This window comes from Patella vulgata, chromosome 3, assembly GCF_932274485.2.
Source record: "Patella vulgata chromosome 3, xgPatVulg1.2, whole genome shotgun sequence".
Taxonomy (NCBI): domain Eukaryota; kingdom Metazoa; phylum Mollusca; class Gastropoda; family Patellidae; genus Patella; species Patella vulgata.
This window is the reverse complement of record NC_065881.2, coordinates 89,239,113-89,266,464: the sequence shown is the minus strand read 5'-3', so window position 1 is coordinate 89,266,464 and position 27,352 is coordinate 89,239,113. Positions and strand designations below refer to the sequence as shown.

The following is a 27,352-nucleotide window of genomic DNA, read 5'->3' as shown; positions in this document are numbered from 1 at the left end:
ATGATCTTGCACAACAGAACCAAAACGCTTCGAAACTTGTTTCAAAAATACTTAAAAACGGTCAAATAGAAATCTCTCCGATTTATTTTCACAACGATTGTTATACATAATGATACTAGTTATCTGAAAAACAATTGAATAGTTTCAGTGTTGGACTCAAGCCTGCAGGCCGCGTGTATTTCCGAGAATCCCAGTCTAGGAAAACCGACGTTAATCTGTGACGGGAAAACACGTATCTGACGACGAGATTAAAAGTTTACAAATTTTTTATGAGTTTTTATGCATTTCGCCGGAACATGGACGCAGATAAAACCGACGAATGCATTGTACATAGTAGTTCACAGGATATATATGTCGTATTGGTGAATGTTAGCGGGGAAAATTTTGGCAGGCTTTGTGACGCGGCCTGCAGGCCGGAGTCCTGCCATGAAACTGTATCATTATGTATAGCATTCGTTGTAAAACTCACTCGGAGAGATTTTGATTTAACAGTTTTTACGTATTTTTGAAACAGGTTCCGAAGCGTTTTGGTTCTGTTATGCATGATCATTTTCGACGTTCCAAAGTAAAAGTTCGGTGCTAAGACCACCTAAAGATACATTTTAAATGTTCCTATTATTAATTAGAACAGGTTTCGCTTTAGTTTTTATATTTTACGTTAACATTTTATTGCTTTAAATCGTCGTAGTGCAATACGGGTAAATTTCAACTTTTGACCACCAGGGTCACTACGACTAAAGGTGAATTTAGCAAGTTTACATTTTTATTGAAAGTGTGATTACTTTCGATCATTTTCAGTTTCTTTTCATAATACAAGAATGACTGCGCATCCACTTTCAGTGCAAATGAACTCATTTGACCTTTGACCCCGAATATCTCGAAAACGCCCCAACGGCGGACTGATTACCACTCGGCATCATATTCTACGCAAAATTTTACTCTAGAAAAGTTGGATCTGGTTTTGTGCCCATTTGAAGGAACCCCCCCCCCCCCGCGCTGAGCCTCCAGACTATACATATCATATTTCAGTATGTAAATAGTCTATATATACGTCATGTGAGTAAAGTGTTTAAATAATATATTTTCCTTGTCTGAACATTTATCTTCAAACAATGGTTATATCACTCAGATAATGAATGCCCTGAAATATGATCAACGCGACAACCAAGTCTACACGCTTGTTTATCCAGACAGCTGTCATTTCATAAACCTGTTGCCAAGGAAATAAAATAAAATGAAATAGAATTTTATAACGTCCTACTGTTCTAATCCGACTGGGATAATGAAGACGGGTCTACGTCATACAGTGTGCTATAAAGGTTTTCGTTCCATCCGAACAACTAGACAATGACATCGTCAGGCGTCCTGCACCACTGAAAAGCGGAAACCGCACTGAAAAATCCTGTTGATGTTTTCTCGGCCATCAACGGGAGCGAACCCGATGCCTCCTCGTACGCGAGTTATTTCTGACAAGAAATGAAAAATGAAATGAAATGGGGTTTAACGTCCTACTGTTCTGCTCCGAACTGGGCTAATGAAGACGGGTGTACGCCATACAGTGTGCTATGAGGGAAATTTTGTCCGAACAGCGGCACTATGGCCTACTCTAATATTGAATTCCAACTGTCAAAGGATCTTTTACGTGCACGCTAATGTGTACACGGGACCTCGGCTTTTCGTCCCATCCGAACGACTAGACAGCTTTCCTTGTCGGGCCCTCCGTTCTGCATCACTGTCAAGGGGTAATCTGGTTGAACTTTCTCGGCCAAAAATTTAATGAAACGAAACAATAACTATACTGACACCGAGAGACAGGATGATTAAATTCAAAGAAATAAATAAATAATAATGATAATAATAATTTATTTTTTACAGTTAGTCACAAACGGACTTTACAGAATTAACACAAAATATAGAACAAACAAAGAAAAACTGAATAGCTATAAAAATACTTCAAGGTTAAAAAATTGAGGAATAGTATTCTTTAAAAAGTAAATTGTTAAGGAATTTTTAAAAGATGCCAAGGTGTCTATTGTACGGATGCTAGGTGGTAAATCGTTCGGGAGAATGGGTGCGGGATCCATGGAAGTCACACCCGTCATACTCCGGTACATTTAACCGTTTTAGTTTAACATTACTTTGCATTAGAGCGAACCAAGGGACACAGGATTATGTCTATAGTTGTGGTTTTTTTTTTGGGGGGGGGGGTATTTAATGCGTGCGCGTTGCATCATAAGGTCTGCCATTGAGCCAAGTGACATGGTTTCGATTTATCGCTTGAACGTGACAAGGGGTAGGGTCGCCTGTTCAGCCTCGTGGGTTTTCTCCTGGTTCTCCGATTTCCTCCCACTGTGTTAAACCATTGGCGTTTTTGTGAGTCGATTAGATTAGGTTTTGATTTGCTAGTACGATTTGGTATGATTTCGATTTGATTAGCTATGGTCCACAAATGTGAAATTTGATAATTACGATTTGGTACGGACACCGATCAGAAAAAAAAATTGTCTCTGCTAATTATTGATGACTTGTTAAAGACAGATGAAGGTTATCTACCCAAAAAAGGAAAAATTGTTGCCGTTAGAAACAATCTCCTTTGTCCAACAAGTTCAAGTATTTTTTGGAAAACTGAAGTGACAAAACATGTAAAAAGTGTCCTGAGAAAACCTAGGATCGAGGAATATATTGAAAAAACTGTAAATGAATAAAATTGCTTAGAGGTGATCTAACATTCTTGTGGACTATAAAGTTAACATTAAACACGTCAAATGCGTTTTAAAAAAACATTTTTTATGGAGAAAAACAACAATAAGCATTAAAAATTACTTACGACGTCGAACATTCCGCCATTTTGAAAAAGTCAAATCAACTCGCCTAAACACCTCCTGGGACGATTAGGTCGATTTGCCTAATCAGTTGAGTTAAGTCGTCTCACAAATGTAACGATTAGCATAATCAACTTGGTTCACAAATGCGTATAATAGCTAATCGGTCTAATCTAATCGGTTCACAAAAACGCCTCATATGTTAGTCCGAAAAGACCTATAGTCATTTGTGTCGGGTGGACGCTAAACCCCATTATTTCGCTCACCCTGTAGATCAATTGTTCTATCGTTTTGTCTGTCAATCACGTGTTCAGTTACTCAGTCTGTAGATTAATTGCCCAGTTGCTATGTTTGTAGATCAATTATCCAGTTAATCCCTGTAGACCAATTATCCAGTAGCTAATACATATCAAGTAAACCCATCCTTTTGATTAGTGAACCATCACCGACTGTATTCTGTAGATATATCAACATACTTCTAAATTCATCAATATTAATATAGGTACCCTGTAATACAAACAATATAACCTTTATTTCATACAGGTCCGCTGTAATATAAACAATATAACCTTTATTTAATACAGGTCCGCTGTTTAATAAACAATATAACTTCTATCTAATATAGGTTCCCAGTAATATAAAGAATATACAACAATATAACCTCTATATAATATAAGTTCCCAGTAATATAAACAATATAACCTCTATTTAATATAGGTTCCCAGTAATATCTATCTAATATAGGTTCCCAGTAATATATACAATCTCTATATAATATTGGATTCCCAGAAATATAAACAATCTCTATATAATATAGGTTCCCAGTAATATAAACAATCTCTATATAATATAGGTTCCCAGTAATATATACAATCTCTATATAATAGAGGTTCCCAGTAATATAAACAATCTCTATATAATATAGGTTCCCAGTAATATAAACAATCTCTATATAATATAGGTTCCCAGTAATAAATAAACAATCTCTATCTAATAGAGGTTCCCAGTAATATATACAATCTCTATATAATATAGGTTCCCAGTAATAAATAAACAATCTCTATATAATATAGGTTCCCAGTAATATAAACAATCTCTATATAATATAGGTTCCCAGTAATATATAAACAATCTCTATATAATATAGGTTCCCAGTAATATATACAATCTCTATATAATATAGGTTCCCAGTAATAAATAAAAAATCTCTATATAATATAGGTTCCCAGTAATAAATAAACAATCTCTATATAATATAGGTTCCCAGTAATATATAAACAATCTCTATATAATATAGGTTCCCAGTAATATATAAACAAGCTCTATATAATATAGGTTCCCAGTAATATATAAACAATCTCTATATAATATAGGTTCCCAGTAATATAAACAAGCTCTATATAATAGACGTTCCCTGTAACATAAACAATATATGAAGGTTTTTAATTCATTTTGAGCGCGTGGTCATAATAACTATGCTATGTTCAGAATGGATGATTGGAAACAGTACATTACACCCCGAGATAATAATATTCTGTTTTATAATGCCGAGGAAAGATCGATCTTTGTTTTGCAATTGTCCCGCAAAATAATTACACACAATAATTCGCTAGCGCCTATGGATCGTTAGCAGTTTAAGGAAACCAAAGAGATCGGAGAAGGCGACTCTACGCCTTGTTATGTACAAGCGGAGAAACAAAACGACGCCACTTGATTCAATGACAAACCTCGTGATCTAACACGCATGCGTTACCCCCTCCTCCCCTTTAAATTGAATAAAGATAATTACATGAAGGTGACGTTGTCCACCATTAGAAACGTATGCAGCTCTACCGTGCACCGCTCGTCTATTCTGGAAGGTTATCATGTCCCCAGGCTGAAGACGTACTCTGTACTATAATAAATAATAATAATAATTATAATTAAAAATAATAATAATGATAATTAATAAGAAGAATAATGATGATGATGATAATAATAATAATAAGCTTTCATATTTATCGTCACTTCCAGTCAGGTGTTATGGGGTCAAGAATCATAACAGAAGAACGGGAATTGTTAAAATCGGCAAGAATGTTTCTAAGTTATGGCGAGAAAAGATTGAGCCGCGTATGAGATCATTAAACATATTTCTCCAGCAAAAGATAAAAATAATATATAAAAAATATAGTTTATATTCTTAAATAAATAAATATTAAATTGGCGAGTTTTACCTTATAAGGCCATGTACGAACAGCTTGAACCAGCATCTGAAAAGCTTTATAAAATGGTTCGACGTCTTGCTGGAAGTCAAATAAAAACAATGATAACGTCTCGTGTTAGGACTATTCATCACACGACAGTTCGTGTTATAAGGTTTACTCTTATTCATATTAACTTATTCATAGTATTAAGCAATGATGGTCTGACACATTCTTCAGTTCTTTGTAATAAAATGAGTTACTCCCCTTTATTAATAAAAAGGCGTTGATCCTAGGGGGAATTCTGGGATGGATTGAATTGTAAGATGGTTGTTTGATATTTAGCCCTTCTGCTTGTCATAAATAATCCTGGCCGTCGTGTGGTCTATGAGCCCTAATAACACACTAGTATTTTTGGCCATCGAGTGGCCTATGAATCTCAATAACACACTAGTATTCATGACCATCGTGTGGCCTATGAACATCAATAACACACTAGTATTCATGACCATCGTGTGGCCTATGAATCTCAATAACACATTAGTATTCATGACCATCGTGTGGCCTATGAACCACAATAACACACTAGTATTCATGACCATCGTGTGGCCTATGAACCTCAATAACACACTAGTAATCCTGGCCATCGTGTGGCCTATGAATCTCAATAACACATTAGTATTCATGACCATCGTGTGGCCTATGAACCTTAATAACACACTAGTAATCCTGGCCATCGTGTGGCCTATGAACCTCAACCAATATTCTAACATAAACGACAGGATGTAATATAAATAATATGGCTTAGTTGATATTCAGAAATAAATATGTATTTGTGTTCTAAATAAACATACCTCATCAACTTGTAGAGGACCATTGACGTTTTCGTGGTAAGCAATGGCAACAACCTAATAAACAGACGAAATGAAAATTATTTGAACTTTGGTCAATTTGATCATTCATATAAACCTCCCAGGTTAACACAGGGATTGAGATCGAAACCTTCTTGTTAGCGAGGCAGCCTCTTACATACTGAGACACCACGGTATCCGTTGGTAGCGATTTACCCAATGAAAGTTACCACTGTTTGTCGTGTATTTTGTACACGGTAAACAGTCCATTTGCTGATTACAACATTTTGCCTATACCCTTTTTTAGAATTTTGTCTAATGGTTTGGAGTGTCCGTACTTGGTTTTATTTTATTTATACTCATTCGACACCACGTTACGACCAATTAGAACAATTAAAATGCCAGGAATTTCCATTTAGGCCTTTAATAAAAGTCCATAATGAAGTCACCGAACTTAATTGGGTAATAAATTTTCAAATCTTATTAAACTGAAGATCCGCCCCTACCCACCCCAAAAGGTTTTTTTATTCAAATTTTGATATAATAAAACCAATCTGATTAAAATACAGATCTATATTTACATTTTTTATACTTCCGATAGCCTACACTACATGACGATCTGACAAGTTGTAATAGACGGTCACGTTGACGTTTCTAGTGGTTCACCCACAGTTATGGCACCGCACACCAAGATCTCGCCGTAACAGACCCTTTCATTGGCTAATCCCTCACATCAACCAGAACGCGGGTTATATAACAAGTCTTTCAGATCCTAGTGTAGTGAAGACAAGTAAAACGAAATAGGATCTGTGTTTTAATCAGATTATAATAAAACTCACATGTCCATAATTATTGACATGTATAATGGGTCGTCTAATCTGTAAATGGACAGGAAGTTCCCTGTAATAAAATCAAGAATAGAATTAGAGAGAGAGAGAGAGAGAGAGAGAGAGAGAGAGAGAGAGAGAGAGAGAGAGAGAGAGAAAATGGGGTTTAACGTCCACTCGACACAAACTAGGACAGGAAGTTCCCTGTAATAAAATCAAGAATATAATTAGAGAGAGAGAGAGAGGGGGGAGAGCGAGAGAGAGAGAGAGAGAGAGAGAGAGAGAAAATGAGGTTTAACGTCCACTCGACACAAACTAGGACAGGAAGTTCCCTGGAATAAAATCAAGAATATAATTAGAGAGAGAGAGAGAGAGAGGGAGAGCGAGCGAGAGAGAGAGAGAGAAAATGGGGTTTAACGTCCACCCGACACAAACTAGGACAGGGAGTTCCCTGGAATAAAATCAAGACTGTGGTAATTTGTTAATCATTAATATTCGGTGAACTTATATTAATGAAACAGAAACATACTATTCACCTGATCTTGTACCATTAATTCGTGTTAATGTGTAACACAATTGGGGATTGATGCCATATAGAAGGGTGATATGACATGAATAAAATAACAGCCTGACCTAAAAGGCTTTGTTATGGTTGATTCCGTTCCCGGTTATAGTTCTAATGAATATTCCGGATATATTCAAATCCTTTATAATTTGCCAACTCTTAGCATTTAACCAATCAAATTGCTATATTTTGGTTATCGGGGGTATACAATAATAGATCCAGTAGCGTTTTAAAGATGGCAACATTTATCATTATCTGCAGTTAGGCACTCTGGCTAGTCCGTGGGACTAGTTTCTTAGTCCCAGTCTAAGACCATTTAGAACCTCAACGTGAAGTAAAGAATCAGTGGCCGTGGTGAAGGCCAATGCTACATATTAGTTTTGGATGTTACATGTTTTAACTATTTTACAAATGAATAGCTAATTATTTTGGTATTTTCCTTTGCATACATATTAGGGTTAGGGTTAGGGTTAGGTTCGAGTATTGGAAAATGAAATGAAATGAAATGGGATTTAACGTCCTACTGTTCTGCTCCTATGCTGGGCTAATGAAGACGGGCATACGCCATACAGTGTGCTATGAGGGAAATTTTGCCCGGGCAGCGGCACTATCGCCTACTCACATATCGAATTCCAACTGCCAAGGGATCTTTTACGTGCATTCCAATGTATACACGCGACCTCGGTTTTTCGTCTTGCATCAAGTTGCTCATTACAATATGATTCATGGCAACCTACTATTTCAAATGATGAACAGTATTTTGGTGATCAACTGCCAGCGCAAGAGAAAGGGAAAACCATAAAAGTTCATATATTTTATACGCTCGGATAAAATGATTTAATTACCAAACATAAACTTGTTGAGTGTTGGAAGATATTCTGTGTTAATAATGATTCATGCCATATTTTAAGCCAGAAAAAAGAGCTGCGATTATCTAATTGAGCTCTTACATAATGCATCATTATGTAAAACATTCAATTATTGAACAAACCTTCCTGCAGCATCTCCATAGCCGTGAGTTTCGTACGTCACAGGCACCCGACATAATGTTTTAAATTCGTCTGGATGTTCTTGCCTGAATACGTCTACAATATGATGAATATCAGCGAATACACTGTCTCCACCAATAATTTTATCATCAAATCTATAATATATATATCCATATAACATACAGGTTGGATAACCGCGGTGGCTCAATGAGTAAGACGAACACACCAATAATCTTATCATCAAATCTATAATATATATGGGGTGTTGGGTGGCCGAATGGTTAGCACGTGCGTGCTGTATCATACGGCCTGTCATTGAGTCAACTGACGTGCTTTCGAATCCCCAGTTGTACGTGACAAGGAGTAGGGTCGCTTGTCCAACCTCGTGGGTTTTCTCCGGGTTCTCCGGTTTCCTCCCACTGCTAAAGACCCCTACGCGCAAGCAAATTATTGAAATAAAATTAAACCATATGTTAGTCCCGAAATGACCTAGTTTGTGTCGAGTGGACGTTAAACCCCATCTCTCTCTCTCTCTCTCTCTCTCTCTCTCTCTCTCTCTATAATATATGTATCTATATAGGATGAGAGGATGAAATGGGGTTTAACATTACTCGACACAAACTAGATCATTGCTAGACTAACATATGGTTCCGTTTTATTTTAATAAGTCGCTTTTGCGTAAGGGTCGTTAACAGTGGGAGGAACCTGGAGTACCCTGAGAAAACCCACGAGGTTGGAGAGGCGACCCTATTGCTTGTCACGTACAAGAAGAGGGGAATCGAAACCACGCCACTTGACTCAATGACAGGCCTCATGATCTAATGCGCACGCGTTTACCATTCTGCCACCCATATATATCCATATATAATCGAAAAGTCTAAAATTAGGACTCGCGGTAATTCTTTTTGAAAGCCCTGGTCTCAAATCCCAAAAGTACGTCAATTAAAAAAGAATTAAAGGGCCAGTGCCAGGTGTTAATCACGTGCTTGTTTCGGTATGGTTGAAAATAAAAGTGAGATACGTGTGTGTATCCTTTATTTATGATTTGGGGAGCGTTTGCATTTTGAAATTATGCTTGATTGGGAAGCTGTGAGATGCACACCTTTAAATTTCGATTCGAAATAATGAAATTCTTTGTATACCGCATTTCGTGATTTACAATCAATGAAAATCGTCTCTGCATTATACAATGAATTAAATTGTCCCTACCTTATACAATGGACCGTCCCTACCTTATACAATGAATTGCCCCTACCTATATAATGACCGTCCCACCTTATACAATGAATTGCCCCTACCTATACAATGAACTGTCCCTGTTTTATACAATGAATTATCCCTACCTTATACAATGAATTGTCCCTACCTTGGAAATGAATAGTCCCTGCTTTGACAAGTGACAACGAATCGCCTCTACCTTATACAATGAATTATATTTAACACATTCTACGAATCGTCTCTACCTTGTACAATAAATCGTATTTACCATAGACAATAATGCTCTATAAACAATGAAGTACTTCCTACCTTATACAGTGAAGCAACTGTATTCCTGGTGGTGATTCATACGTTGGTTGATCCATATGTAATTCTAAGACTATCGGTCTATAAGCGGCATTACTAGCATTTGGCACATCTATTACATCAAACGTCTGCAAATGACAAAAGAAGGTGGTGGTCGTCAAATTATTAAAGACTATATAGCATTTTAAAACAGAAAGACCAGATGTTAAGTTTACAGAAAAAATATAATAATCTTACATCTCCATATATGGTATGTTGTGGTAAGGCCACTCGTCTTGCTACCTGAAATAAAAATGTAATATTAAAATATTCAATCATATTCCACATGCTGCAGTATTGAACAAACAAACACTTTCGCGTGACCGTACCACATCCACTGCTATCTACACACTCCCATACACACCCTCACCACATCTAAACACTCTCTCGTACCCTCACCACATAGACAGACATCTACTCACTCTCTCGTACCCTTACCACATCTACATACATCTACTCACTCTATCCCACCCTTACCACATCTACATACATCTACTCACTCTATCACACCCTTACCACATCTACATACATCTACTCACTATATCACACCCTTACCACATCTACATACATCTACTCACTCTCTCACACCCTTTCCACATCTACATACATCTACTCACCCTCTCACACCCTTACCACATCTACATACATCTACTCACTCTCTCACACCCTTACCACATCTACATACATCTACTCACTCTCTCGTACCCTTACCACATCTACATACATCTACTCACTATCTCACGCCCTTACCACATCTACATACATTTACTCACTCTATCACACCCTTACCACATCTACATACATCTACTCACTCTCTCACACCCTTACCACATCTACATACATCTACTCACTCTATCACACCCTTACCACATCTACATACATCTACTCACTCTCTCACACCCTTACCACATCTACATACATCTACTCACTCTCTCACACCCTTACCACATCTACATACATCTACTCACTCTCTCGGACCCTTACCACATCTACATACATCTACTCACTCTCTCACGCCCTTACCACATCTACATACATCTATTCACTCGCTGGCACCCTTACCACATCTACATACATCTACTCACTCTCTCACACCCTTACCACATCTACATACATCTACTCACTCTCTCACACCCTTACCACATCTACATACATCTACTCACTCTCTCGGACCCTTACCACATCTACATACATCTACTCACTCTCTCACGCCCTTACCACATCTACATACACCTATTCACTCTCTCACACCCTTACCACATCTACATACATCTACTCACTCTCTCACACCCTTACCACATCCACTCACTCTCGCATAGTCATACCACTAAACTAATTTGCCAATTTCGTTGTACTGGTACGTGCGTGTTTTAACGCAATTAATCCAGCAGTGTTTTTTACACAATTTATAAGATCTCCATTAGAAAAGTAGAAACTGGAGAATAGGAAATCGACGGCAAAATAAGAAACGCAAGGTCGGGTGGGGAGAAATGAAACAAAACATATAAGCTAATTTGAAAGTGTAGGAAGGAGAGTATATTAGTAACAATATAAGCCAATTAGAGAAGGGGTGGGGAGAAGGAATATGTCGAAGCATCAGTAACAATATAAGCGAACCAAAACAAGATAACTACCTTCAGCAATTGATCTAGTTCTGTTGGAACATTTCTAATCATACATAATCCTCGATCACCCAGAATACTTAACCATCTGAAAATAACAAATGTTACATTGGTGTTATAAAAGAGTTTGGCTTCTCAAATCACGGATTGTAATTAAACCCGGGATACACGAGAAGCTAATCTGATCAAAATACAGATCTATATTTCCTTTCGTTTTTTTTTTATTTTCAATGGTTTCTATTACATGAAAATTTGACTGGTTGTAGTGGAAGGTTGCGTCAGAGGTCATACGATCGGCTTTTGACCTATGACGTCAGATATTCGATTAACCAATCAGTGTTGAGGTTTCTAGTGGGTTACCCATAGTTCTATGTACATCACGCCAAAACCTGGCCTTTACAGAGAATTTCATTGGCTAATCCCTCACATCATCCAGAAAGCGGGTTATATAACAATTCTCCCAGATCCAAGGGGAGTAAAGACAAGTAAAACGATATTTTGAACTATAAAAAACGAAACGAAATAGGATCTGTGTTTTAATCAGATGAATGAGCGACGGTTGAGATCACCGGTAGAATCACATATAGCAAATAATCACCTCAGATCTGAACTGTATCAGCACAGAGGGGAGATATCATAAAGGGGGCCCAAACGTATCAGCATATAGAGGTTGGTTCTAAACCGTATCAGTATATAGCAGATGTGTCAAAACGGTATCAGTGTATAGAATATAAGTCTAAAACGTATCAACGTATCAACAGGGGTGTAAAAACTGTATTAGCACATCGAAAAGACATCTAAACTGAATCAACATATAGCAGGGGTGTTAATTCTGTATCAACATCTCGAATGGGACCTCTAGGCAGCATATAAACGAGGAGTCTAAAGTGTATTAGCATATAGAGGAGGAGTCTAAACTGAATCAGCATATAGAGGAGGAGTCTAAACTGAATCGGCATATAGAGGAGGAGTCTAAACTGAATCGGCATATAGAGGAGGAGTCTAAACTGAATCGGCATATAGAGGAGAAGTCTAAACTGAATTGGCATATAGAGGAGGAGTCTAAACTGAATTGGCATATAGAGGAGAAGTCTAAACTGAATTGGCATATAGAGGAGAAGTCTAAACTGAATTGGCATATAGAGGAGAAGTCTAAACTGAATTGGCATATAGAGGAGAAGTCTAAACTGAATTGGCATATAGAGGAGGAGTCTAAACTGAATCAGTATATAGAGGAGGTCGAGGAGTCTAAACTGGGTCATTGAATCAGTTGAATGATTTATAAGAATCTGGAATTACCTTAGATTGTAATAGTTTGTAATAATTCTCGAATTACTTACTGATATAATCCGACCTGTGATTCCATCACTTCTTTATAGTCAATTTCAGGGATCTTAGTCTAAAAAACAAACAACCAAAAATACAGGATTAGTATTTTATTAATATATGTCGTCTATAACCAACCCAGCCATTATACTCATTTTAAAATAGAATATCAAAAATATTGGGATACAAAACATTATTATGGAAAGAAATGTGTATTAAAATGGAGACGAAAGTGGACAGGGATTTTATGTTTTATTAATTTGGTAAGCTATTTTAAATTTGGAGGTTTCTATGGTTACAGAAAATATATAGTTCCAGTTGATAATATAATGTTAAACCAACAAAAGCATTAACCTCTCGAAGCTGACCTTCACTCTAATTCTTGACAAGGTCAAAGGTCAAAGTTCGAAATACGACAAACTGAAAGTCAGAAAATGAAATCAAAGCTACTGAAATAAAAACATAGTAATGAAAACAAACAAAAATTAAAAGTGAAAAATGCTTAAATACAGGCAGAGTATTAACGAGAAAGTTTGATGTAGTCCGGTCGCCAAACCCAATTTTTCGAGTGAACCTGGAAATTACATACAAAGTTGTTTTTATGATTAATTTTAGTAGCCTATGATGTCCTCTTTCAGAATCTGCCGGGTGAACCTCGGTCACCCTTGAGCGTTTTGAGAAATTCAAGATGGCGTCCAAGACGGCCGCCACATCAAATAATCCCCTATAGCTTCCATGGTATTTATTCTAGGATGATAATTTTGGTGTCTAACCGTATGTTTTTGGGGTCAAGGAATACACTGAAATCATGTATTATGTTGTGGGGTGATTAGATGATATTAAAACCAAACATGCCAGACAATATGGACATAAGAGCGTAAGGGTGATAGGATAACACAACATACATCCCTATCAGGGCATTCAGGGCCACATGGGTCGGTCCTTAAAAGGGAGGCACAAGCTGATTGTTGAAAATTTAAAACAACAAATTCTACCCGCAAAACAGGAACATAACTTCCACAAAACTAGATAATATCCAGTTTAATACTTTAGTCGTGTTTATGGCTGCAACCTGAGACAGCACAAGCGCAAAATATTGTATATTTTAAGCCCTCCCTAGTGCAGCTACAAGCACACGTACTACATGAGCTGTCACTATTGCATCCACATCTGATGAGCCACATGGCAGACTCCGGACCAAGTTTACCGGTTGTGATGTTTTCAATTTAGTGTCCTTCTCCCAGCAATACAGTTCCGGGTCAAGTTTCGACGGATTCCGATCTTCCAGTGAACGCCACTCAATAGCTTAGCGATGTCATATTTTTAAGTTCACTGCAAATGCATCATTCGTTGGAGCTTGTGTCTCCATTTTCGGGACCGACCCCTGTGGCCCCGGAGCCCCTGATAGGGCTGTATTTGGTGTTATCCTATCACTCATACGCTCCTATGTCCAGAAATATATAGTTTGTCTCTAGATTTAGTTTGGTTCGGTGACATACGGTTAGACACCAAAATTATCATCCTAGAATAAATACTATGGGAGCTATAGGGGATTATTTGATGTGGCGGTCGTCTTGGACGCCATCTTGAATTTCTCAAAACGCTCAAGGGTGACCGAGGTCCACCCGGCAGATTCTGAATGAGGACACCCTAGGCTACTAAAATCAATCATAAAAAAAACTTTGTATACAATTTCCAGGTTCAGTCATAGGTCTGCCGGACTAATGCTCAGAATTAATATGTGATGAGAGCGATTATGCGAAAGAGGTGCGCTGGATTTGTGTATAAAGTATTGTAATTTTAATTTGTATCAACCCTTTTTTTTGGGGGGGGGGGGGTACTGAATAATATAGCTGGAATCTAATGCAGCTGTGTGGCAGCATTTAAATTAAGTTTGTCCATGTATCATAATCACCCCTTACCAACCACTATACGCCTTTAACTATTCTACTCGACCGACCTAGTGTACTTCCCCAATCACCCTACACTACCAACAGTCCCCGGTTCAAACCACCCTACACCACCAACAGTCCCCGGCTCAAACCACCCTACACAATCAACAGTCCCCGGCTCAAACCACCCTACACCACCAACAGTCCCCGGCTCAAATCACCCTACACCACCAACAGTCTCCGGCTCAAACCACCCTACACCACCAACTGTCCATGGCTCAAACCACCCTACACCACCAACAGTCCCCGGCTCAAATCACCCTACACCACCAACAGTCCCCGGCTCAAACCACCCTACACCACCAACTGTCCCCGGCTCAAACCACCCTACACCACTAACTGTCCATGGCTCAAACCACCTTACACCACTAACTGTCCCTGGCTCAAACCACCCTACACCACTAACTGTCCCTGGCTCAAACCACCCTACACCACCAACAGTCCCCGGCTCAAACCACCCTACACCACCAACTGTCCCCAGTTCAAATAAATAATAAACACAGTGGTTCAATTAAAACAAATTATGGATTCGACCAAACCATTCTCTAAAAATGGGATGCAAATGAAATGAAATAAAACGGGGTTTAACATCCTACTATTCTGTGTCGAGTGCGCTGATGAAGACAGGCATCCAGTGTAAGCGACATTTTTCCGAGTAAGCGGCGCCAAGGCCTACTCTTATGTCGAATTCCAGCTGCCAAAGGATTTTTTACGTGCACGCCAATGTTTACGCGAGACCTCGGTTTTCTGTCCCATCTGAACTACTATGCGTCTTCCCATTTCCTGTACCACTGAAAATAATGTTTCATAGCTAAATGTCATTTGTGCGTGGACCTGTTTAAGTTTATTTACGCCGTTTTTAAATGCCGCCGATGGCCATGTTGCGCCAAAGCGAGCGTCATTCATCACCATGGTACCTGCCGCGTTGTGTGTTTCATAACTTGATGTATTTACAAATAATTTATACATTACCAATTACCCACAAACCCCATAGGAAGGCTGTGTTTGCAATAAAAGGTAGGTGGGGTCATTCCCATGATGTTTGTCTCGGAAGTTTGAAATATTTCAGTCAATCAATACATATTTTAATTTATCACCCAATAACACATTCTACAGTAGATATCGCTTGTGTGAAAAATTTCATAATCTACTGAGCGACATCTCCTTACATGAATTTGATTGGTCAATTAAAAAGGAACTACTTTTGTTTCATTTTCAAAGAATAATTCATTTTTTATTAAAAGTAACTTCTTTTTTTTATTAAAAAGAAACTATATTTATTTAATTGGCTTTGATGAAAACATTGGGTCGACCATATAAAGGACTTTGCAATGGTTGAATTGCTGTATCACTACGCCGTAATGTAATCAGGATCAGTAAAAGTGAAATCTATAGCTAACAATTGTATATATTTATTTGTACATATAAGAAAGGCTTGGGTGATAAATAAAATCTCCTACTCGTCTTTTTTGATATAACAACATATTAACACTCGTCGATAAAGTAAAAAATAAAACTCAGCGAAGCTTTCATTTTTTACTTTATCGACTTGTGTTGATATCTTTTATCATCAAAAAGACGAGTAGGGGATTCTCTATAGACAACGAGGCCTAGATTATCTCATAAACACATTGAAAACTTTAAAAACGGCTTCTTTATCATACTATCTAGTTTTATCGTTCAAGTATTCAAATAATGTTACATCAACTTACATCAGTAGTAAAATTCATTCGAGCCGCGTTACTTTTTCGTTCTATTTCTCCATCCGAATAACAATATGTCTTTAGATAGGACGAAGGGAGATAACCCTGGTGTGTTTTATCTCCTGCCTTCCAGATCACCTTTAATACATTTTCCTCTGAAAGAATAATACAATAAAATACAACACATTATACAAAAGTAGGACGTTAAACCTCATTTCATTTCATTATATGTCTATATCGCAAATTATTGGATCTTGTAATTGGTGGTAATATTTAAACTAGATAAAGGGAGACAACAAACCTGATCTTGTAATTGGTGGTAATATTTAAATTACATAAAGGGAGACAACTAACCTGTTATATCTATATCTATTATATATAAATCATCTATTGGTATTTCAGTCAATGCTACAGTTGGTTGACCAGATACATCTATCTTACAAGATGGACAATGACAAGTTTGTCGTAACCAAATACTGTGAAATCTAAACAAAAAGGAAAATCAGAACATAACTTTTCATGTAGAACTATAAGTTTTGTATTCATACAATCTGATTAAAACACAGATCCTATTTCGTTTCGTTCAAAATTTCGTTTTACTTGTCTTGACTACACTAGGATGAGAGAGAGAGAGAGAGATGGGCTTTAACGTTCACTCGACACACACTAGGTGATTTCGGGACTAACATTTGGTTCAGTTTCATTCAATAATTAGCTTGTGTAAAAGGGTCTTTAGCAGCGGGAGGAAACCGGAGGACCCGGAGAAAACCCACGAGGTTCGACAGGCGACCCTACTCCTTGTCAGGCCCTAACCATTAGGCAACCCACCCCCAGTGAGTTGTCCTTACTTTGATCGTTTTCCGTCCTTCCAGATAACTTCCACCATTTTACCGTCATTTATTTTATTAACTTCTTGTATTCTGTCGTCGCCAGCTCCTTTAAACTACGATGATAAAAATAGTTTAAATAACAGACAAAAAAAAATATTTCCTGCCACAAGTTTGTCACATCACTTGATTAAGGGATAATCCATTTACAGTTTGTATTTGTCGTTATTTACCATAAACATCGAAGCCTTGGATTATTCTCTGCCAACTTCCTTTTCCACCGTTTGATGACAGAGACTACTGCCAGTTCAAGTTTGATGACAGAGTCTACTGCCAGTTCAAGTCTATCAATAATCTCACATGGCATCAACTTCGGAATCATTACATTTGGAGGTGATGTCCATGGGATTGAGTATTATTCAGTATTGTTCTAGTAGACTGAATGTCTCTTCTTTCCATACATACCAAATAAGTCATCGCTTTATTGGAAATAACTACCTTATAAAAAACTTTCGTATGAATTTATATACAATCCACAATCTGATCAAAACACAGATCCTATTTCGTTTCGTTTTTTATAGTTCAAAATTGTGTTTTACTTGTCTTTATACTACAAAAATTTCGTTTTAAGTGTCCTTACTACACTAGGATCTGGAAGAGTTATATAACCCGCGTTCTGGTTGATGTAAAGGATTAGCCAATGTTGTGGCGAGTTCTTGGATGTGTGGACAGACCTGTGGATATCCCGCTAAAAACATCAACGCTGATTGGTTAATCAAATGTCTGGCGTCATAGGGTCATAGGTATGACCCCTGACGCCACCACCCACTACAACCGGTCAGATCTTCAAGAGTGAAGGCCATCGAAAGTTTATAAAAATAAAATAAAATAATCAGATTGTATAATCTACGGACGATAGTCAATAATATTAAAATTATTTGGTGATTTGACCCACCTGAGCAGGAAACAGGACTTGTCTATCAACCATTTCTTGATGAATGGAGGTCCGGTTTTTTGGTTTAGAAGTCGCCATTTGAGACATACTTGCAGATCCTGCTAACTTGGTAATCTTCTCTCCTGCTAATGAACAAATCGATCATCAATATACAAAGATACCGAATATATTTCAGGACTTGCTTCAGGCTTGAATGTCAACCACTGTTGTCGCGTATCTTCTGGCTTGTATAGCACTATAAGATTTTCAAGTTTGTAATAAACTGTTTAGTGAGTCCACATACGTCCATTTAATAGGGCGGGGCGCTTTATCCAATACTACACAATATAACACCTCAATATCATCACATACTACCCATTACTACACCATAATGGTGCAAAATGGGCATATTAATTGATTTTTTTTTTAAATGTGAGCTATATCGCGGGAAATAAACTTCAAATGCGATTACCGATATCTGGCCGTTCCATTTACCTCCCTATACCACACAAAACAAGCAAATAATAATCCAATACGACCAAATACTTATCAAATACTACCAAATACCACCCAACATTATTATATAACAATCTAATATCGTCAAATAGCAGCACATCTGTATAATAATTGTACAATAATCTGAAATAGTTAAGCAGTTATTCCCCTTTACAACCGGGGGGGGGGGGTTGGATGGCTGAATGGTTAGCGTGCGCGCGCTGTATCATAAAGTCTGTCATTGAGTCGACTGGCGTGGTTTCGAATCCCTGGTTGTACGTGGCAAGGAGTAGGGTCGCCTGTCCAACCACGTGGGTTTTCTCCGGGTCCTCAGGTTTCCTCCCATTGCTAAAGACCCCTACGCGCAAGCGAATTATTGAAATAAAATTAAACCATATGTTAGTCCCGAAATGACCTAGTTTGTGTCGAGTGGACGTTAAACCCCATTTCTCTCTCTCTCTCTCTCTCGCTTTACAACCGATAAATAGATTTTAGATTGATGCTCAAATTAATCATCCTGTTCATCCCATTGTTTAAGACCCTTTAACGTAAGCGAGTAAATGAAATAAAATTGAACTATATGTTAGTTCCAAAAAGAATTAGTTATTGTCGATTTGGTGCTCTCTCTCTCTCTCTCTCTCTCTCTCTCTCTCTCAAATACACTGTAGCACTATCGTCGTTGCGACATTGTTTTAAATTAATAGACAAGGAATAGAGGAAAAAGATGGTTTAAACAACATTTTTATCTTTACAAATTATTCTCTATTGTCAGTATATTAGCTATGGTATGCGTTTATTTAAAACGCAAATTAAGTGTTTATGTAATTGTGTGCGAATAACAGGAAAGAGGGTCTGGGTTCAAGGATAGATTGTGTCGAAAAACATGTGACGGAAAATTACGATTGCATCATTTGGCTTGTTTGACCAATCTCTATACTTATTTACATGATATTTGACTAATTAGATAATTGAACGTCCAAAACCCACAGCTACAAAACTATCATACTGGTGAGAGTTCGCTAGACAACAGACAGATTCTGGAAGGGAAAAGATGTAACCATTCTATCAGCAGACTCGCCCATATCACCTAAGAAATTCCATTTGGATGAAGGAGGTGACAAATTATTTAGGCAGCAAAATCTACCAATATATGTATATGTTTTGATAGAAATGAAAATGAAATAAAATGGGTGTAATGGCTTGGGGACCACGGTAAGACGCTGGCTCGCTAGCCTGGAGGTCGCGTGTTCGATCCCGGCATTGGCCGAGAAAGTTCATCAGGATTTTCCGACGTGACTTCCCCTTGTCAGTGGTGCAGGATGCAGGGCCTGACAAGGACAGATGTCTAGTCATTCGGGTGGCACGAAAAACCGAGGTCCCGTGTATACATTGACATGCACCGTAAAAGATCCCTTGGCAGTTGGAATTCGATATAAGAGTAGGCCATAGTGCCGGTCCCCGGCCAACATTTGCCTCATAGCACACTATATGGCGTATGCCCGTCTTCATTAGCCCAGTATAGGAGCAGAACAGTAAGACGTTAAACCCCATTTCATTTCATTTTCAGTGTAGGATAAAGCACGAGACTGAGGTTGTGCTGGGGAAAGAAAGACTGGAGAAATTAACCCGAGAAAAATAAAAACCGAGGCCTGCAGGACGAGGTTTTTCTGTCGAGGGTTTTTTCTGAAGTAAGAAAAATCTTATATCATGTTTTCATATGGAAAAAAACCTACCCTGGAAGAATAACCCGGTACAGGTTTAAAGAAAAACTTTCAGAAGAATAACCCTCAATTTGCCTGTATATATCCAAAACCTCCCCCGACTTTCAGACCGCAAGTTATTCCGGGCATAGAATATATACCCCAAAGATCAAAGAGCTTTACCGTTACAGGTTTATAATTTCGCGTAACGGCCTATTGTTCTGTTGTTCTGCTCCGACTGGGCTAATAAAGACGACAGGTATTTATAAAATTATGCTTTTACTGTATAATATTGTATAATATTGTATAATATTGTATAATATTGTTTATTGTATAATATTGTAGAATATTGTATAATATTGTTTATTGTATAATATTGTATAATATTGTATAATATTGGAATAAATACTCTAATAATATGCCCATTTTGCATTTTTATGTCTAGTATTGGGTAGTATGTGGTGATACTGGAGTTGTATTGGGTGGTATTGGCTGGTATTGGGTAAATCGTCCAGCCGCATACCTAAATGCTGTATTCACCGTTGTTTTTGAACCAGATGTTATCCAATTCAGACCAATAATTGGCGACCCCTACTGCCCATCTAACAGACTATCAAAATCACAATGATATCTTACTTATCAAATGTTAAATCTGTTATTCGATCGATCGAGAGAGAGAGAGAGAGAGAGAGAGCGAGTTTAACGTCCGCTCGACACAAACCAGGTCATTGGTTGCATTTTATTTCAATAATTCGATTGCGCGTAGATGGGGGGAAACCGCAGGACCCCGAGAAAACCCACGAGGTTGGAAGGCGATCCTACTCCTTGTCACGTACAACCGGGGAATCATTTATTATTCGCGATTAGATTTATTTGGGTAATAAATTAACACAAAATCTAACATCTAAACCCTTCATTATTTCTACACATCGTTCGTTTCTATATTTAAAATAGCAAATTCAATATAGAAGCAACTAAGTGCAAATCGCATTCTTGGGCGTTCTAGCATGGTGTAGCGAAGGAAAGAACCGCTTGTAACTCATCTAAAGAAACAAATATTGTGTAAACGTGCTCCATAACTTGTATGACATTATATACATGTAAAGTATTTATTTAAAGGCATAGAACCGATTTGAACCCTACGAACTCATTGAACCCCATACGTTATTGATCTACGATATAAGATATACTGTCTACTACATATATACACGTATTTAATTACGGACGTAATAATTTCCACATGTAGTAAAAATGTTCTTGATTAAATAGAAATTTCACAGTTGGTTATACGAGGGTGTATAAGACCCTGTGCTTTCTGTAGTTAGCAGAGATGCGGAGAAGAGACGCAGACGAGAGACGAGCGGGGAGGAGCAGAAAGGAGCAGAAACCGGCGAATGGGCTCACCCGAATTCAGCCGCTGCCGTGGCAGGAGGACGGAATGGTTGTCTTAATGTACCATGTTAATGTTATCGTATATATTCCCGATGTAGTTTAGTTCCTGTTGTATTTATGTAACTGTTTTGTATACCTGCTGTAAAAAAATGATATATTTACCAAACTGATATCTGTTATCACTAAAATAGTGTTACAATATACCCCCAAATCAACGATCTTATGCGTGCACGTAAAAGATTCCTTGGCGATATAAGAGTAGGCCGTATCGCCAGGCAAAATTCCTTCATAGCACGCTGTATGAGCGGCTTCATTAGGACGTTAGGACGTTAAACTCCATTTCATTTCATTTCATGTCATCTACGGCATACTAAAAATAGTAAATCATTCTCTTAAGCTAGGAAAATATACACCATTGCGCTAGATGGAGATCTCAGGCCCTTAGATTAGGTTGTATGAAAGTAGCATTACACCTTTCATCGGGAAATGAAAATGAAATGAAATTGGGTTGGAGGAAACCGGACATACGACCCTACTTCTTGTCGCGTACAACCTAGGAATCGTAACCACGCCAGTTGACTCAATGACAGACCTAATGATACAACGCGCACGCACTAACCATTCGGCCATCCAAACCCCCGTAATGGGGTTTAACGCCCTACTGTTGTGCTCTGACTGGGCTAATGGAGACAGTGTACTATGGGGGAAATTTTGCCCGGACATCGGCGATACGGCCTACTCTTATATCGAATTCCAACAGCCAAGGGATCTTTAAAGTGCACGCCAATGTGTACACGGGACCTCGGTGTTTCGTTCCATCAAAACGACTAGACAGCTGTTCTTGTCAGACTCTCCCGCCGTGCCACACTGACATGGGTAAACCACATCGCAAAACCCCGATGAATTTTCTCGGCTAATGCAGGGATCGAACACGCGACCTCCATTTAAAATAATGTTTGATAACAGGACCATCCTGACATCAAACAATTACCCCCGAACAAAATTGGAAGATGTTTAGTTAATTAAATGAAACGCATCTTAACCTCAGCTATCACAAGGACCGACTTCTATATACATGTATTAAAATGCACCGAACATTGATGTAAATATTGCGACCATGCAGCGTTAAACATTATTCATTTTTTTTATTTTAATGTCTTCATGACACAAAAATCCTATATTTTTTATATGTTTTGACTTCAATAGATGTCGCAAATATTACATTAAACATATATTATGCAAGAGCTAAATCTGCCTATTGCAGGTCTTTCTTTAGGCCTGAAATGTTATCTTAATTATTAATTAGACATTAATTAACTTATCCAGATCATAATCAACTCTCGATGTCATCGCTAGTCTGCGATGTTTATTTCATTAGGTTCCGATTTGCTGTTCGACTTCCATTCATAATTAAATCATTCGACTTTAGTAATGATGACCGAGGCTAGGCTGTAAATTCAATCGCTAATCTCGGTTAGAAGAGTACGAAACTATCAACTAGATTGTAATTGAACACAGCTGATAAACATCTGACCATTGTAGTAATGAACATTGCTGACAATATCTGACAATTGTATTAATGAACATTGCTGACAATATCTGACAACATGTCTACTATATCGTAAAAGATTTTACGGGCAGCCTCACATTCTGTTACTGAATGTATGAAAGTTATAAAAATTATTCACGCCGCATTCCATTGAGGTAATTTAATATCTTTGTTGGGTTGTCCTAGTTATCAAACATTTACAAATATCTAACTATAAACCTGCTAGAATAATAATAAAATAATGACGCGCGTTTTAAAGTCCCTGCTTTTCTACAACAACAGGGTTAATGAAGTCGGATACATGCCATGCTGTGTGAGGGGATATTTATTCTACCCACAGAGATCCATAACTCTATAATAACAATAACATCATTTATATTCATCAAGTTTTGTTCCATTTATAAATTATATAGTTACATACTAAGTCCTAAACAACAGAGTTATCGCCAATGACTGATCTAGATTGATATCTTCACGCTTACAATGTCCGTATGTAGGTCTTATCGTTTTAGAGGTTTCAAGTTTTCCGTCAAGAAGGTAATGAGAGAGAAAGAGAGAGAGGGGGGGGGGGAGAGTATATGGGGTTAAACGTCCACTCGACACAAACAAGGTCATTTCGGGACTAAGATATAGTTCGATATGTAGTGGTCTTTAGCAGTGGGAGGAAACCCGACAACCCGGAGAAAACTCACGAGGTTGGACAGGCAACCCTACTCCTTGTCACGTACAACCGGGGAATCGACACTACACCAGTTGACTCCATGGCAGACCTAATGATACCAAATATTGTTTTTACATGTATATCATTGTATCGTTATATTTCATATTTTATTATTGTTTGATGCGCTATCATCGCTCGGGGGGGGGGGGGGTGATCGTATGGTTCGCGCATGCGCATTGTATCATAGGGTCTGTCATTGACTAGGGTCGTGGGTTTTCTCCGGTTCCTCCGCCCCGCCCCCCCCCCTTCTAAAGACACCTACCATAAGCGAATTATTGAAATTAAAATTGAGCCATAATATGTTAGTCCCGAAATGACCTAGTGTGTGTCGAGTGGACGTTAAACCTCACTTTTCGCTCTCTCTCTCTCACTCTCTCTCTTTCTCTCTCTCTAATATCGCTCAATATTAAGCAGTAGTAGTATTCTATAGAGTTATATAACGTTCAGTGTCTATAATGAGAATATTCTGTTCTAGTTTAATCTGGCCTTGACATATTATATATGCCTCGTGTTTACTGTAACAGTTGAAACAGTCTGTTCTATTTTTACTGTAGGTATTTCAGATCACCTTGACCTGTATTTGTTATGATTGGCATGTACTTTTAGTTTGCCTTCAGTATCCAGCAGATAACGCCCGTGTCCTTAGGACTATGCAATGCACTGGTAGCTTTTACCTGGTTCTAATCCTTTAATATGATTTTATATGCGTTGTGCTATATGCGGTTCATCGGAGCTTATGCATGTATCATTGTCCTGCTGAACAATTAAGTCAAACAGCGGAAATACAGACTATTCAGATACGCTAACTGATATCTTAAATATCTCATGAATAATTTAAAATACGCATTGAAATCTATTGATCCAATGTAATGTATAATTGACTAAGCCGGTCATACATGTAGATTATTTAAAATGCAATACCCGTGTATAAAACTGTATTACCTGTATCTAAACAATATACTTGTACTTATCACACGGTTTAACTGGTGAATATAGTTTGGAGGATAACATATTTTTGAGCTTATATAATATAGTCTTTCATAATGAAAGCTGTGCCTTATATGCTGAGAAAGTCGCTGTAGCAAGTGTACATCAGAGGTTCCTCAACAATTTGCATTATATAACATACTATAATAATAATAATAATTGATTTATATAGCGCCAACAATTCAACTCAGCGAGCTGCTATCGGCCGCTTTACATAAGTACAACTAATATAAAATTACAACAATCACAACACATTAAGAATGGGTTCGAGAGAATCATGCAAAATTTAAAAAAACCGGCACAAGCGGTGTCCGGCGATTTTGACCAAACTTTGCAGGTTTGGTCATTGGGTACCCCTTATACCCCACATGAAATATGTGGGTCACCAACCTTGTAGTTACGGAGAACCAGCTATGGCCATTTTAGAGTTAAAAAAACGTCATTTTTTTTTTTAAAAAATCCCAAAATTCAAATATTTCCCATACATTGTCTATTGATTTTTTTTTTATGAATGATCATGTGTACTACTTCAATATATATGACTATTAAATTTTTCCGAAACCATTTGAGGCTATGAGGAATTTATTTTGAGACGTAGTTTTTGCTATATGCCAAAACATATAAATTTCATGATGCTATATCTCACCCACTGACAATTCTATTAATAATGGAAGTTGAGGACTACTAATACTAATATTTGGTTTTGACAAAATGACTGGCACGGATTTCTTTCATATTAAATTTGATGGTCGAACTTGAAGAAAATGACTTCATTTTTGACATCATTTTTCCAATAAAATCATTTATTGCCTGGATTATTAGGCCTGATAATGCCCCATGCAACCGCCTTCCAGCAACTCTGTGTAGGGCCGGTACAGATGATTCGGGAGTTCCACAAGGATCAGTCCTTGGACCTGTCCTTTATGTAATGTATACTAAGAATTTGGGACAACTAATCAATAATCATGGTTTCTAGGACGACATTCTTATGCAGATGATACACAGCTGATCGCAAGTTATTCCCTTTTAAAAACTGTTTCATTCCCTAATTATTCTGAAATCAAATTGTGTTCACATGACATTAAAGATGGGATGACAAGAAATATGTTGAAATTAAATTTAATAGAATTAAGTAAATCAGAATGTATTTTATGTGGTCAAAATAAACATCTGAAAAATACAAGTTCAAATGACGTGGTTGTACGAGATGCAATATTTTTACCATGAGACACTGTGAAGAGGTTAGGTGTCCTCTTGGGGTCAAATTTGAGCATGGACAGTCATACTAGTGAAATTTGTCGAAACTGTTATCTTTGGTCCGGGAACTTTATTAGCCAGGAAGCAGCTGCTACACTTATATGTTCTTTGGTATTCCCAAGGATTGACCACTGTAACAGCGTGTTAGTAGAAACATCTAGTGCCAATATTAAAAAAAATCAACTTGTAGAAATACCGCAGCTCGAATTCTTACCAGATCATCAAAACACTCTCATATTACTCCTGTTCTGAAATCAATCTATTGGCTGCCAATCATCTTCAAAAGTCTGTCTTTGACGTATCAGTATGTGAAACATTCACAGTGAATGGCTTAGCTCAAATATAATTATCTAACTTTATGCACATACAAGTTCCCCCGAGTAACCTCCGGCCGAACATACATTCATCAGTTTTGTTGCTCAAGGTGAAAATTAATATCATTTGGATACGGATCGTGCTCAGTGAAAGCGCCTTAACTGCGTAACAGTCTCCCAGAGATCATTAAATCATCTCAAACCTTTTCTTGTTTTAAAGCAAGACTTATCAAGATTAATTAAATTAATTTAATTGTATGCGCAGTGGACATGCTTCTGTACATGGAGTACATGCGCTATATAAATGTACATATTAATATTATTATTATTATTATTATTCGTCAGGTCGAAGTTAGATTTGCACTCCAGCATCCAAGATGGCGGATGAAATCAGCTGTCTTTTGCACAAATAAAATGCGGTTTAGTAGCCAGTTATCCGAAAGAAACTATAATAGCATATTCCTGAAGCAATAGCCAGAGAAATGCCGCTCTGGCCATTGCTGGATTGACTTCTGATACTTACGTTTTTGGGGGAGTGTCTATTCTTCCCGTTCAATCAAATCGCTCCTAAGTAAAGTCTTTCTTTTAATCTGGGGTCTTCCCTAAAACTTTGGACAGTGATTTAAGGTATTAAAAACGGAGAAAGTTTTGTTTGTCTCCAAACAGTATTGTTTACATTGTAGCCATGTTGATAGCCTAGTTTGTCACGCAATTAGTTTTTCTGCAATATTCTGCTATGCACCGGTTAATTGGGCGTAATAAATTTCGTGAATCAT

General features: G+C 37.7%; 1 protein-coding gene across 3 annotated transcripts in view; it reads right to left on the bottom strand.

The window, feature by feature from the left end:
- Positions 1-1,846: 1,846 nt before the first annotated feature.
- The window catches only part of LOC126816613 (gamma-butyrobetaine dioxygenase), a 52,981-nt gene continuing 27,475 nt past the window's right edge, over positions 1,847-27,352 (bottom strand). The window contains exons 2-15 of one of the 3 annotated variants that reach the window (XM_050543306.2): positions 18,183-18,307; positions 17,249-17,343; positions 16,755-16,885; positions 16,410-16,555; positions 12,760-12,818; positions 11,432-11,507; positions 9,996-10,040; positions 9,762-9,886; positions 8,237-8,389; positions 6,693-6,753; positions 5,857-5,910; positions 5,036-5,104; positions 4,612-4,716; positions 1,847-3,329 (exon numbers count right to left, since the gene is read on the bottom strand). In XM_050543306.2, the coding sequence (XP_050399263.2) occupies positions 3,222-3,329; positions 4,612-4,716; positions 5,036-5,104; positions 5,857-5,910; positions 6,693-6,753; positions 8,237-8,389; positions 9,762-9,886; positions 9,996-10,040; positions 11,432-11,507; positions 12,760-12,818; positions 16,410-16,555; positions 16,755-16,885; positions 17,249-17,343; positions 18,183-18,307 (1,352 nt within the window). In that variant the 3' untranslated portion in view covers positions 1,847-3,221. The remainder of the gene's footprint in view (positions 3,330-4,611; positions 4,717-5,035; positions 5,105-5,856; positions 5,911-6,692; positions 6,754-8,236; positions 8,390-9,761; positions 9,887-9,995; positions 10,041-11,431; positions 11,508-12,759; positions 12,819-16,409; positions 16,556-16,754; positions 16,886-17,248; positions 17,344-18,182; positions 18,308-27,352) is intronic. The other 2 variants (XM_050543309.2, XM_050543303.2) reach the window with 2 other exon arrangements.